Consider the following 13,762-nt stretch of genomic DNA (forward strand, 5'->3'; position numbering starts at 1 on the left):
TCCTCAAGTCCATTCTCTATGTCTGCGTCCTTATTCCTGTCCTGCCCCTAGGTTCTTCATAACCTTTTTTTATTTTTTGAGTCCATATATATGTGTTAGCATATGGTATTTTTCTCTTTCTGACTTAACTTCACTCTGTATGACAGACTCTAGGTCCATCCACCTCACTACAAATAACTCAATTTCGTTTCTTTTTATGGTTGAGTAATATTCTGTTGTATATATGTGCCACATCTTCTTTATCCATTCATCTGTCGATGGACACTTAGGTTGTTTCCATGTCCTGGCTATTGTAAATAGTGCTGCAATGAACATTGTCATACATGACTTTTTTGAATTATGGTTTTCTCAGGGTATATGCCCAGTAGTGGGATTGCTGGGTCATATGGTAGTTCTATTTGTAGTTTTTTAAGGAACCTCCATACTGTTCTCCACAGTGGCTGTATGAATTTACATTCCCACCAACAGTGCAAGAGGGTTCCCTTTTCTCCACACCCTCTCCAGCATTTATTGTTTGTAGATTTTTTGATGATGGCCATTCTGACTGGTGTGAGGTGATAACCTCATTGTAGTTTTCATTTGCATTTCTCTAATGGTGTGTGATGTTGAGCATCCTTTCATGTGTTTGTTGGAAATCTGTATATCTTCTTTGGAGAAATGTCTATTTAGGTTTTCTGCCCATTTTTGGATTGGGTTGTTTGATTTTTTGAGACTGAGGTGCATGAGCTGCTTGTATATTTTGGAGATTAACCCTTTGTCAGTTGCTTTGTTTGCAAATATTTTCTCCCATTCTGAGCGTTGTCTTTTCATCTTGTTTATGGTTTCCTTTGCTGTGCAAAAGCTTTTAAGATTCATTAGGTCCCATTTGTTTATTTTTGTTTTTATTTCCATTTCTCTAGGAGGTGGGTCAAAAAGAATCTTGTTGTGGTTTATGTCATAGAGTTTTCTGCCTATGTTTTCCTCTAGAGTTTTATAGTGTCTGGCCTTACATTTAGGTCTTTAATCCATTTTGAGCTTATTTTTGTGTATGGTGTTAGGGAGTGTTCTAATTTCATTCTTTTACATGTGGCTGTCCAGTTTTCCCAGCACCATTTATTGAAGAGGCTGTCTTCTCTCCATTGTATATTCTTGCCTCCTTTATCAAAAATAAGGTGACCAGGGCTTCCCTGGTGGTGCAATGGTTAAGAATCCGCCTGCCAATGCAGGAGACACGGGTTTGAGCCCTGGTCCAGGAAGATCCCACATGCCGCGGAGCAGCTAAGCCTGTGTGCCACAACTACTGAGCCTGCGCTCTAGATCTCGCGAGCCACAATTACTGAGCCTGTGTGCCACAACTACTGAAGTCCGCGCGCCTAGAGCCTGTGCTCTGCAACAAGAGAAGCCACTGCAGTGAGAAGCCCATGCACCACAACGAAGAGTAGCCCCCGCTCACCACAACTAGAGGAAGCCCGTGTGCAGCAGCGAAGACCCAACGCAGCCAAAAATAAAAAATAAAATAAATTAAAAAAAAATAAGTTGACCATATGTTCGTGGGTTTATCTCTGGGCTTTCTGTCCTGTTCTGTTGATCTATATTTCTGTTTTTGTGCCAGTGCTGTACTGTCTTGAATCTGTAGATTGCTTTGGGTAGTATAGTCATTTTCACAATGTTGATTCTTCCAATCCTAAAACGTGGTATATCTCTCCATCTATTTGTATGATCTTTAATTTCTTTCATCAGTGTCTTATAGTTTTCTGCATACAGTCTTTGGCCTCCTTAGGTAGGTTTACTCCTAGGTATTTTATTATTTTTGTTGCAGTGGTAAATGGGAGTGTTTCCTTAATTTCTCTTTCAGATTTTTCATCATTGGTATATAGGAATGTGAGAGATTTCTGTGCATTAATTTTGTATCCTGCTACTTTACCAAATTCATTGCTTAGCTCTTGTAGTTTTCTGGTAGCATCTTTTAGTATTCTCTATGTATAGTATCATGTCATCTGCAAACAGTGACAGCTTTACTTCTTCTTTTACGATTTGAATTCCGTCTATTTCTTTTTCTTCTCTGCTGCCTCTCACGTCTTTAAAGCCATTTTCCTTTAGGCATTACTGAAAGGATAGATTAGAATTGTGAAATAATTCACAATTATTAAGGAGGCAATTGTGTATATTTATATTAAAGCATTCTCCCTTATGAAGCTGTTGTTGTGTCTGGACTGAGTATTTTAAAATTTCCTCTTTTTACACCCTAATGTACTTTGCTTGAAATTTACTTTTCTTTCCTTTGGGATAGGTATTTTCCATTATTATTAAACAATGGCAATTTATAAATATTGGGGAATATACTTAACATTTAGATATAACTTTAACAGGGATAGTTTCTCAACTGGATTGGTACATTTCATATATTGTGTTGTTGCAGTTTGTGAGATGCACCAACTGACTATGTGTGATTCCTCTGGTGCACTTCTGTGATTACCAAAAATATTGCCCATTTAATTTCACTCATATTTAATAGCTTGCAGGAGTGATTTTAATAATTTCTGAATTACCTATTATGGTATCACTATGAGACCCTTTTTGATTTCTGAGGAAAACATAACTTTAAAAAATCTTTCCTTTTTCATCTTGGGAGCCTCTTATACAGGTTGGGTGACTTAGATTCTAAACTGAAATGATTTATGCTATTTAGTAAGAAGGTCTCAGCCCTGGTCCCAAAAATTGCTCATAGGTATCTCTGTCACCATTGGGCTCTGGGATGATATGACTTGGGGAAAATATTCATGAATGTCTAGGACTGCAAAAATTAGTGAACTTTGGATACCTGGAAATTGTAGCAATAGTTTGTGGACTATGCCTCAATTCAGCTTAAGAAGGAGAGTTTGAGTTTCTAAATGCCTTTGTCTTCATGGGAAATTGTGGTGCAATACATAGAGTAAAACAGGAATGTGGTATGATACAACTAGCTGGCATGAGGAGAGGAAAGAGAAAATAATTAATGAATATTGAGAAACAAATCGTATCTGAGGATAGATCGTTTAAAATGCTGAAGCTTTAAAATATAATTTGGAAATATCAATTGTCTTGAAACTGTGACAGACATATTTGCATGCTGGCATTAAGAATACATTCCAGAATCAGAGTGATATATATTTTTTAAATGCCTAGGAGGGCAGTAGATAATTTATAACTAATATCACATGGAAATACATTTTTGTTTGAGTGGACACTGGGTTTCTTTTAGAAAGTAATATTTCTGGTTAAATAAATTGCACAATTATATGATGGGCTACTACATAGCCATAAGAAATTAAAAATGGGAACCCTTTTTATGTACTGTTAGAATATGTTATCTTCAAGATATAATGAGTTATATATACACTACTATGTATAAAATAGGTAACTAATGAGAACCTACTGTACAGCACAGGGAACTCTACTCAATGCTTGGTGGTGACCTAAATGAGAAGAAAATCCAAAAAAGAGAGGGTATATGTATACGTATAGCTGATTCACTTTGCTGTACAGCAGAAACTAACACAACATTGTAAAGCAACTATACTCCAATAAAAATTAATTTAATAAAATAAAATGCACCAAAGTCTTATAGCTCAGATTTCAAGGAAACTCAATAGAAGTTTCCTCAAATTGGATAACAATCAAAAAAATTACATTTTATTACTAACAAATGGTTGAGAATTTGAAAGAAACATCTGCCAGCTGTCAAAAAATAAAAAGCAAATTTCCATCAATTAAAAAAAAGATATAATGAGTGAAAAAAGCAAGATGCAAAACATTGTGTATTGTATACTTTTGTGTCTAAAACCGGGGGAGAATATTTTTAGAAATCTGCTGAACTCTACAAAACATACTAATGGAATGATACACAAAAAACATAGCACTCATTTCTCCTGGGAGAAATATGTTGTTGAAAGCAGAGAGGAAGAGCCTATAAAATATGCCATATGTGCCTTTGAATTTCGAACTGTATGAATGTATACCTATTTAAAAACAAATAAATACTCCTTGTAAATCCCCCCCCAAAAAAAGAGAAAACAAAAATAGTTCCTTGCAAAACATTTACAAGTCATTAGTGCAGTTTCTGGGGAAAACCTCTGGGCGTCGCTGTAGGTCAAAAGAAGGAAGAGATGATAATCAGAGACGCATTTGGGAACCTCTGAAAGGGTAACTTCCTGCTCAAACAAACCACACAAGGGAGGCCAGTACAGGTTTGGATAGTGGAAACGAAAGCAGGAAAAGTGACCCTATCCCGGATTTTGCTTATTCCTCCTCCCGACCAAGGAGCGGAGCAGCAGTGGAGGGAGACAGGATGAGGCCGAGCGCAGAGAGGAGCGGCCGAGCGCGGTGGCGGCAGGTACTGTTGCCCTTCCTGCTGTCTTTGTTCCGCGGGGCTCTCCCAGACCAAATTCGCTACTCAATTCCCGAGGAGCTGGCCAAGAACTCGGTGGTAGGAAACCTCGCCAAGGATCTGGGGCTCAGTGTCCGGGACTTGCCGGCCCGGAAGTTGCGGGTTACCGCGGAGAAGGAATATTTTATTGTAAACCCTGAGAGCGGGGACTTACTTGTGAGTGATAGAATAGACCGAGAGCAGATTTGTGGGAAGAAGCCTCTGTGCATTCTGGATTTCGATACTGTCGCTGAAAACCCACTAAATATTTTCCATGTATCAGTAATAGTACAGGATATAAATGACAACACTCCGCTATTCAAACAGAGTAAGATTGACTTAAAAATTGTAGAATCCACTAAGCCAGGTAAAACATTTCCACTAGACCCGGCGCTGGATTTGGATGCTGGTCCTAATTCACTGCAAAGATACAACCTTAATGAAAATGAGCACTTTGATCTCACAGAGAAACAGACTCCAGATGGACGTAAATATCCTGAGTTGATTCTGAAACATTCTCTGGACAGAGAAGAGCAGAATTTTCATCATCTGGTCCTGACAGCTGTAGACGGTGGGGACCCACCCCAAAGTGGCACCACCCAGATCCAAATCCAAGTCACAGATGCCAACGATAATCCCCCAGTGTTCAGCCAGGACGTGTACAGGGTCAGCCTGCAAGAGGGTGTGCCCCCTGGCTTCTTAGTGCTTCAACTGACAGCCACCGACCAGGACGAGGGCGTCAACGCAGAGATCATCTACTCCTTTCATAATGTGGATGAACAAGTGGAACGATTTTTTAACTTAGACAGAAGAACAGGAGAAATCACGACAAAGGATGATTTTGATTTTGAAATCGCTAGTAGTTACACTCTCACTATAGAAGCGAAAGATCCTGGAGATCTAGCAGCCCATTGCAGTGTCCAAGTCGAAATTCTCGATGAGAATGATTGTGCACCAGAAGTGATTGTGACTTCAATATTTACTCCCCTACCAGAGGATTCACCACCAGGAACAGTGATCGCCTTGATAAAAACAAGAGATAGAGACTCTGGAGAAAATGGAGAAGTTTACTGCCAAATCTTGGGAAAGACCGAGTTTATATTGAAATCTTACTCGAAGAACTATTACAAGCTAGTGACAGACAGGACCCTGGACCGGGAGGAGATCCCAGAATACAACGTCACTATAATGGCCACCGACAGAGGCAAGCAGCCCCTCTCCTCTAGTATAAGCATCACTCTGCGCCTCGCAGATGTCAACGACAACGCTCCAGTTTTCCACCAGGCCTCCTACGTGGTCCACGTGGCAGAAAACAACCCGCCTGGAGCCTCCATCGCCCAAGTTAGCGCTTCAGATCCAGACTTGGGGCCCAACGGCCACGTCTCCTACTCCATCGTGGCCAGCGACCTGGAGCCGCGCGCGCTGTCGTCCTACGTGTCCGTGAGCGCACAGAGCGGCGTGGTGTTCGCGCAGCGCGCCTTCGACCACGAGCAGCTGCGCGCCTTCGAGCTGACGCTGCAGGCCCGCGACCACGGCTCGCCCGCGCTCAGCACCAACGTGAGCCTGCGCGTGCTGGTGGGCGACCGCAACGACAACGCGCCCAGGGTGCTGTACCCGGCGCTGGGGCCCGACGGTTCGGCGCTCTTCGACACGGTGCCGCGCGCCGCGCAGCCCGGCTACCTGGTCACCAAGGTGGTGGCGGTGGACGCCGACTCTGGACACAACGCCTGGCTGTCCTACCACGTGCTGCAGGCCAGCGAGCCCGGACTCTTCAGCGTGGGGCTGCGCACGGGCGAGGTGCGCACGGCGCGGGCCCTGGGCGACAGGGACGCGGCCCGCCAGCGCCTGCTGGTTGCTGTGCGCGATGGGGGACAGCCGCCCCTCTCGGCCACCGCCACGCTGCTCCTGGTTTTCGCGGACAGCCTGCAAGAGGCGCTGCCGGACCTCAGTGACCACTCTGAGCCCACTGACCCCCAAGCTGAGCTGCAGTTTTACTTGGTGGTGGCCTTGGCCTTGATCTCAGTGCTCTTCCTCCTGGCAGTGATTCTGGCGGTCGCCCTACACCTTCGACACTCCTCCAGCCCCGCTGCCTGGGGCTGCTTTCAGCCTGGTGTCTGTGTCAAGTCTGGACCCATGGTTCCCCCCAACTACAGTGAGGGAACATTGCCCTATTCCTACAATCTGTGTGTTGCCTCACAATCAGCTAAGGCAGAATTTAATTTTCTCAGCGTCACCCCAGAAATGGCTCCCCCTCAGGATCTCCTCTGCGAAGATGCCTCTTGGGTGCCAAGTAGTAATCACGGAGATCCTGGGGTCCCATTTGCCTCAGGTACTATTTTAAAGGTGAGCTCTAATTTAATTCACTTTTTTACCTTGCGGTTTCAATGTTTATTAACAAATCACCTAACCGGAGTAGAAGTCTTCAATTCATATTTTATTGTTTTGTGGCTAGAATTTGGGTGGTTTTCTGCCTTACATATCATAATCATATTTAAACAAATCTTTGACATAGGTTTTCTATCTGACAGGTATGATTTATTTAACATAGTTACAAGCTTTTACTTCATAAAATACTTCTTTTTCTTCCTCATCTTTACATTCCTTCCCTCTGAAAGTTTATTACTGTTGAGACCTTAAGCTATTCCTTTTTCCTTCAGGGTCTTTATATTAGTTTTATTAATTTTAGTTGCACTTCCTCTTAGAATTATAGTACTTAAGAGTAGAGAGAGGGCTTCCCTGGTGGCGCAGTGCTTGAGAGTCCGCCTGCCAATGCAGGGGACGCGGGTTCGTGCCCCTGGTCCGGGAGGATCCCACATGCGGCGGAGCGGCTGGGCCCGTGAGCCATGGCCGCTGAGCCTGCACGTCCGGAGCCTGTGCTCCACAATGGGAGAGGCTGCAGCAGTGAGAGGCCCGCGTACCGCCAAAAAAAAAAAGAGTAAAGAGAGCTCCCCATCTCACTAGTTTGGGAAACTGGGAACCAAAGAAAGGAAGAATTTTACTCAATGTCATGGCCTGTCAACAGCAGAGCATGGGTAGGACTGACATGAACACCAGCACTCTTCGTATCTTTACAAGCTAAGTGTCTTGGGATCCCAGATCTATTTTAAAAGGTTGTGAAGTTTGAGGTATGCAGTGTCTGCTATTAAGAGTGTGTTTAATAAATGGGAGAAATCTTTCTCTCTCAGGCACAATAACAAATTGCTCTTGTGAAAAATTGTACATTGAGAAAAATTTTGCAACCTATTCTCACATTGCTTCCTTAAAACTTTATTTTTTGAATTTTCTAGGTATCGATGTAAAACATCTTTATTTTTTTTATTTTCCTATAAAGGTGTCATTAAGTAAAAATTGCTTCTCTCAATGGACTCTCTGAAATGTCCACTTTTTTTTTTTTAGTCATGAGGCATTTCTTTTTCTGCTACCATATAAAGGTGATAACATTAAATATCTGTCTTAACATAGAGAGGCCACTCACTGCCTGCTCAATGATAAGTATCTGGACTTGTTTTTCTGTAAGGGTGATGAACTAAAGCCCTTTCTGCCATAGTCACTCTACTGATTTTCCCCAGGTGTCTGTAACTGTAAAACATCTAACTCCAATTTAGACATGGTAATAGGAAAATATAAATAATGCATAGTTAATCCGACTCAAACTCTCCGTCTGATATAGTGTAGTTGCCATGTTCTTAGTGTGAAAATCTTGAAACTTTCTTGAAGACCTCACAAGTAACAAAAAGCAAAAAAAAAAAAAAAAAAAAGTCCCTCTATTTCTTCTGCATATGACAGCTAATGCAATTTGCATAATTCAGTAGGCCTTTTTTCAAGGTCTACTGAGAGCTAGAATTGTTTTCTTGGCATTCTTATATACAAACGGGCATGTTTTCATAAATATATCCTAATTAGAAAGTGAAATCTTTAAACCGCAAAAGAATACTGATGTCCTAATTAAATGGACTCAATATAGGTAAGAGGTAATTAAAGGGCATAGGCTCAATGGCACAGTAAATAAAACTTTTCTAAAGAAGTAAAAAATAATCTAATAATTACATTAGTCTCAGAATTAAGCTTGTGGAAGTCTTTTGCTATTTTAGAATTAAATTTTATTTAAATATAAGGAATGTCACGTGGTAATATATTAAGGAAACAGAAAATTATTAGGAATAAAATAGAATTAAACATATTTGAAATCAAAACAGAATTGGTGTAGTAACTGGTTAGGACTCTGAGCGTCGCTGTTCACCAAAGTGGGAAAGAAGCTGCCGCTGATGCGATCAGACTCTGTTCCTTCCGCACTAAGCACGCGCAGACCAGACAAGCTACTGGGAAAAGCCGCCCACCCGCGCCCCTCTCCCATTTCCGCAAGGGAATGTGTTCCCCTTGGCTTTAGAGAAGTAAGGAAACAGCAGATTGGAACCAGGACTAAGAGAAAACTGGTCAGAGAGAGGCAATGGCGGATCCACTGAGGGGTTGGGGCTGCAGAGAGCTGTTCCTGCTCTCCATGCTGCTGGGGACGCTGTGGGGAGCCGGGGCCGGGCAGATCCACTACTCGGTGCCAGAGGAACTGGATAAAGGCTCCTTCGTGGGCAACATCGCCAAGGACCTGGGGCTGGAGCCCCGGGAGCTGGCGGAGCGGGGCGTCCGCATCATCTCCAGAGGTAGGACGCAGCTCTTTGCTCTGAACCCGCGAAGCGGCAGCTTGGTCACCGCGGGCAGGATAGACCGGGAGGAGCTCTGCGCTCAGAGCGCGCTGTGTCTGCTGAGTTTTAACATCTTGGTTGAGAGTAAAATGAAAATGTATGGGGTAGAAGTAGAAATAATCGATATTAATGACAACTTCCCGCGTTTCCGGGATGAGGAAGTAAAAGTAAAAGTTAATGAAAATGCGGCTGTGGGAACGCGGTTAGTACTTCCCTTTGCTCGAGATGCCGATGTGGGTGTGAACTCCCTCCAGAGTTACCAGCTCAGCTCCAATATGCACTTCTCTTTGGCCGCGAAAAGCGACACAGATGGACAGAAATATCCAGAGCTGGTACTGGAACAGCCGTTGGACCGCGAGAAAGTAGCTGTTCACGACCTCCTACTCACAGCTTTAGATGGTGGAGACCCCGTACACTCTGGTACCACGCACATCCGCGTGATGGTCCTCGATGCAAACGATAACGCGCCCCTGTTCACTCAATCCGAGTATAGAGTGAGTGTTCCAGAGAACATAGCTCTCGGCACTCGGCTGCTCACACTAACCGCCACGGATCCAGATGAGGGAATAAATGGGAAATTGACCTACTCTTTTCGCAATGAAGAAGACAAAATTTCAGAGACTTTCCAACTTGATTCCAACTTGGGTGAAATCTCAACTCTGCAATCACTGGATTACGAAGAATCCAGATTCTATCACATGGAAGTGGTAGCTCAGGATGGAGGTGCTCTTCTTGCCAGCGCTAAGGTACTAATCACAGTTCAGGACGTGAATGACAATGTGCCTGAAGTGATCCTCACCTCTCTCGCCAGTTCCATCTCTGAAGACTGTCTTCCCGGAACGATAATTGCTCTGTTTAGCGTACATGACGGTGATTCTGGAGAGAATGGTGAGATTTCATGTTCTATTCCCAGGAACTTGCCTTTTAAATTGGAAAAGTCAGTTGATAATTACTATCACTTACTGACAACAGGAGCCCTGGACAGAGAAGAGATCTCAGATTACAACATCACAGTAACTGTCACTGACTGTGGAAATCCACCACTGTCTACAGAAAACCACATCTCCCTGAAAGTGACAGACATCAATGACAACCCTCCCGTTTTCCCTCACACCTTATACTACACCTACATCCCAGAAAACAACCCCAGAGGCATCTCGATCTTCTCTGTGAACGCCCATGACCCCGACAGCGGCAACAACGCCCAGGTCACTTACTCTCTGGCTGAGAACAAATTTCAGGGAACGCCTCTATCATCCTGCGTCTCCATTAACTCTGACACTGGAATCCTGTATGCACTGTGCTCTTTCGACTATGAGCAGGTTAGAGAACTGCAGCTGTGGGTGACAGCCAGTGACAGTGGGGACCCTCCACTCAGCAGCAACGTGTCTCTGAGCCTGTTCATCCTGGACCAGAACGACAACACACCTGAGATTCTGTACCCCGCCCTCCCCACCGACGGTTCCACCGGTGTGGAGCTGGCACCCCGCTCTGCAGAGCCCGGCTACCTGGTGACCAAGGTGGTGGCTGTGGACAGAGACTCAGGCCAGAACGCCTGGCTGTCCTACCGCCTGCTCAAGGCCAGCGATCCAGGACTCTTCGCGTTGGGGCTGCACACGGGCGAGGTGCGCACAGCGCGGGCCCTGCTGGACAGAGACGCGCTCAAGCAGAGCCTGGTGGTGGCGGTCCAGGACCACGGCCAGCCCCCTCTCTCGGCCACCGTCACGCTCACGGTGGCTGTGGCTGATAGCATCCCAGATGTGCTGGCGGACTTGGGCAACCTCAAACCCTCCGCCGACCCTGAGGACTCGAGCCTCACGCTGTACCTAGTGGTGGCGGTGGCCGCGGTCTCCTGCGTCTTCCTCGCATTTGTCATCGCGCTGCTGGCGCTCAGACTGCGGCGCTGGCACAGGTCGCGCGTGCTGCAGGCTTCCGTCAGTGGGTTGGCCGGCGCGCCCGCCTCTCACTTTGTGGGCGTGGACGGGGTGCGGGCTTTCCTGCAGACCTATTCCCACGAGGCCTGGCTCACCGCGGACTCGCGGGGGAGTCACGTGATCTTCCCGCAGCCCAACTACGCGGACACACTCATCAGCCAGGAGAGCTGTGAGAAAAGCGAGCCTCTCCTGATATCTGAGAAGATAAACGCAAAGGAAACAGAGCTAGGAGTTGTTCAGGTGAGTTTTCTTTTTTCTGTAACTATGTTTGGAGCATTTTCTTCATTTGTTTCCATCATTTTTCTGCCCCATTCAAAATCGGTTAAGTACGTAAATAGTGAATCATTCTTTGCTCTATTTACAGATTAACTTGATTTGATAATTGATGCTTTCTCCGTTTGTTTTCAAATTATATTTTGTTTTTAATGTCTTTTTTCTATAATATGTGGATATTTTAGAAACTATAGCTGATATCCATAGGCTTAAGTGAAACAAGTATTTTTTTTACATCTTTATTGGAGTATAATTGCTTTACAATGGTGTGTTAGTTTATGCTTTATAACAAAGTGAATCAGTTATACATATACATATGTTCCCATATCTCTTCCCTCTTGCGTCTCCCTCCCTCCCACCCTCCCTATCCCACCCCTCAGGCGGTCACAAAGCACTGAGCTGATCTCCCTGTGCTATGCGGCTGCTTCCCACTAGCTATCTATTTTACATTTGGTAGTGTATATATGTCCATGCCTCTCTCTCGCTTTGTCACAGCTTACCCTTCCCCCTCCCCATATCCTCAAGCCCATTCTCTAGTAGGTCTGTGTCTTTATTCCTGTCTTACCTCTAGGTTCTTCGTGACATTTTTTTTTCTTAGATTCCATATACATGTGTTAGCATACGGTATTTGTCTTTCTCTTTCTCACTTACTTCACTCTGTATGACAGACTCTAGGTCCATCCACCTCATTACAAATAGGTCAATTTCGTTTCTTTTTATGGCTGAGTAATATTCTATTGTATATATGTGCCACGTCTTCTTTATCCATTCATCCGATGATGGACACTTAGGTTGTTTCCATCTCCGGGCTATTGTAAATAGAGCTGCAATGAACATTTTGGTACATAACTCTTTTTGAATTACGGTTTTCTCAGGGTATATGCCCAGTAGTGGGATTGCTGGGTCATATGGTAGTTCTATTTGTAGTTTTTTAAGGAAGCTCCAAGTATTTTAAAAGAAAGTGGTTATACATAATCACTTTATCCAAAGGCTTTCTTATACCAGAACTGTTTGTTAATAGAAGAGTTGTTTGATTAGAACATCCAAATTGTTAGATGTAATGTTCTCTTTTGAATATTTGCCTAAACACCAATAGCACATATGTTTTGGAGAAAGTATTGTGCAGTATTGGTATTTTAGTACCTGCTGTTTTTGTAAGGGTACTATTAATTTGCATAAATCAGTGGAAGAATATAGAAAACTTCTGCGTGATCAGTATCAGAAAGACAGATTAAATTTATAGTGATGATAATGTCTGTGGCATTCTGAAATCTGGAAAGTTTGGGTTAACCCATGTAATAATTGGACATGTGTAATTGTTTAGAGAAGAAATCAAAGGATCCTTTGAATTATGCTTTAGAATAAATTCTGTGATGCAGTTTAAAATCGCCAAATAATTAGATACCAGTTCATTAAATACATATATACCATACACCTGGCATCTTCTGGTTACACATAACCCCTCCACTTTTCAGAATCAATATTGACCTGAATGTTTGCATTTCTGCAAGTGCAGCTACAATTCTGCTTTATTAGAAGAGTTTAAGATTTGTATTTGGAAAATCAATTCAACTGATGAAATAAAGTAAGGCAGGACAAGAAAAATTAAGGATAAAATTCTCTGTGTTTGTTTGGGCCTCCTCCCTCCCTAATGTGCAGTGTACATCTATATTACACATTAACCAGAGCTCCTCAGAAATGAGAATGCCTGCTTGACTGTATTTTTTCTTTCAATATTTTTTCTTTCTCCTGATGCTAGCGCTGTAACTTCTTAAAAGAATAGTGTTCTTTCCCAGCTCTGTAGAGGGTCACGGTGACTTTCTGCTCACTTTGTACGTAATTACCTGGACTATGTATCCTTGGTGAACTTTACACAGAATATCAGTATATCATTTTGATAAACGATGCTTTGTCTCAAAAATGTATTTGACTGTGCCTTCAATGTCTAACAGGCAGAGCAGTTCTCAGAGCTTTCTGAGAAGCTGCTTCCTGGGTTATCATCCTCAGTTCAGCTCGAATAAAATTCCCTTTTTTTCCTCTTAACTTGATAGTTAATTAAATTTTCACTGACACGACTTTAAAATGGTTTGGAAATTTAAAAAACTATTTCTCAGGGATGTGCTCATCTTAAACTATGAGATTTTTCTTATGAAATGCTGGTCTGTGTGTCTCAAATTTCACGAATATGTCTTGTGTAATAGAAGAACTATGTACGCTATTCATTTTTGCATATGATTTGCTGAAGATGATTTTCAGATCCTTATTTTTAAAAGATTTTTCAATCTTTAAAATTTTGTACTTTCAACAACTTGAACATCAGCTGCAAAGTATGAATAAATGGGGAAAATGGCAATAAAATATTATTAATGGAATAGTAGGTTACATTACTCAACCACATGAAAGGGTTACCATACATTTGGGAACCTAGGACCACTTGATTTTTATTTTTTCAACAATTATTTGAAGGGGATCTA

At 43.0% G+C, this 13,762-nt stretch overlaps 1 protein-coding gene across 9 annotated transcripts in view; it reads left to right on the plus strand.

Moving 5' to 3' along the window:
* Positions 1–13,762, plus strand: part of LOC137221796 (protocadherin gamma-C4) — a 169,302-nt gene that overhangs the window by 17,477 nt on the left and 138,063 nt on the right. Inside the window, exons 1-2 of one of the 9 annotated variants that reach the window (XM_067732042.1) lie at positions 3,694–6,727; positions 8,581–8,834. The exons of 3 other annotated variants lie outside the window; for them this stretch is intronic. In XM_067732042.1, the coding sequence (XP_067588143.1) occupies positions 4,307–6,727; positions 8,581–8,610 (2,451 nt within the window). In that variant the 5' untranslated portion in view covers positions 3,694–4,306 and the 3' untranslated portion in view covers positions 8,611–8,834. Of the gene's footprint in view, positions 1–1,151; positions 2,542–3,693; positions 6,728–8,580; positions 11,256–13,762 lie in introns of those variants that run through there. 5 more of the 9 variants (XM_067732040.1, XM_067732043.1, XM_067732047.1 and 2 more) reach the window with 5 other exon arrangements.

This window comes from Pseudorca crassidens, chromosome 3, assembly GCF_039906515.1.
Source record: "Pseudorca crassidens isolate mPseCra1 chromosome 3, mPseCra1.hap1, whole genome shotgun sequence".
NCBI classification, from domain to species: Eukaryota; Metazoa; Chordata; class Mammalia; order Artiodactyla; family Delphinidae; genus Pseudorca; species Pseudorca crassidens.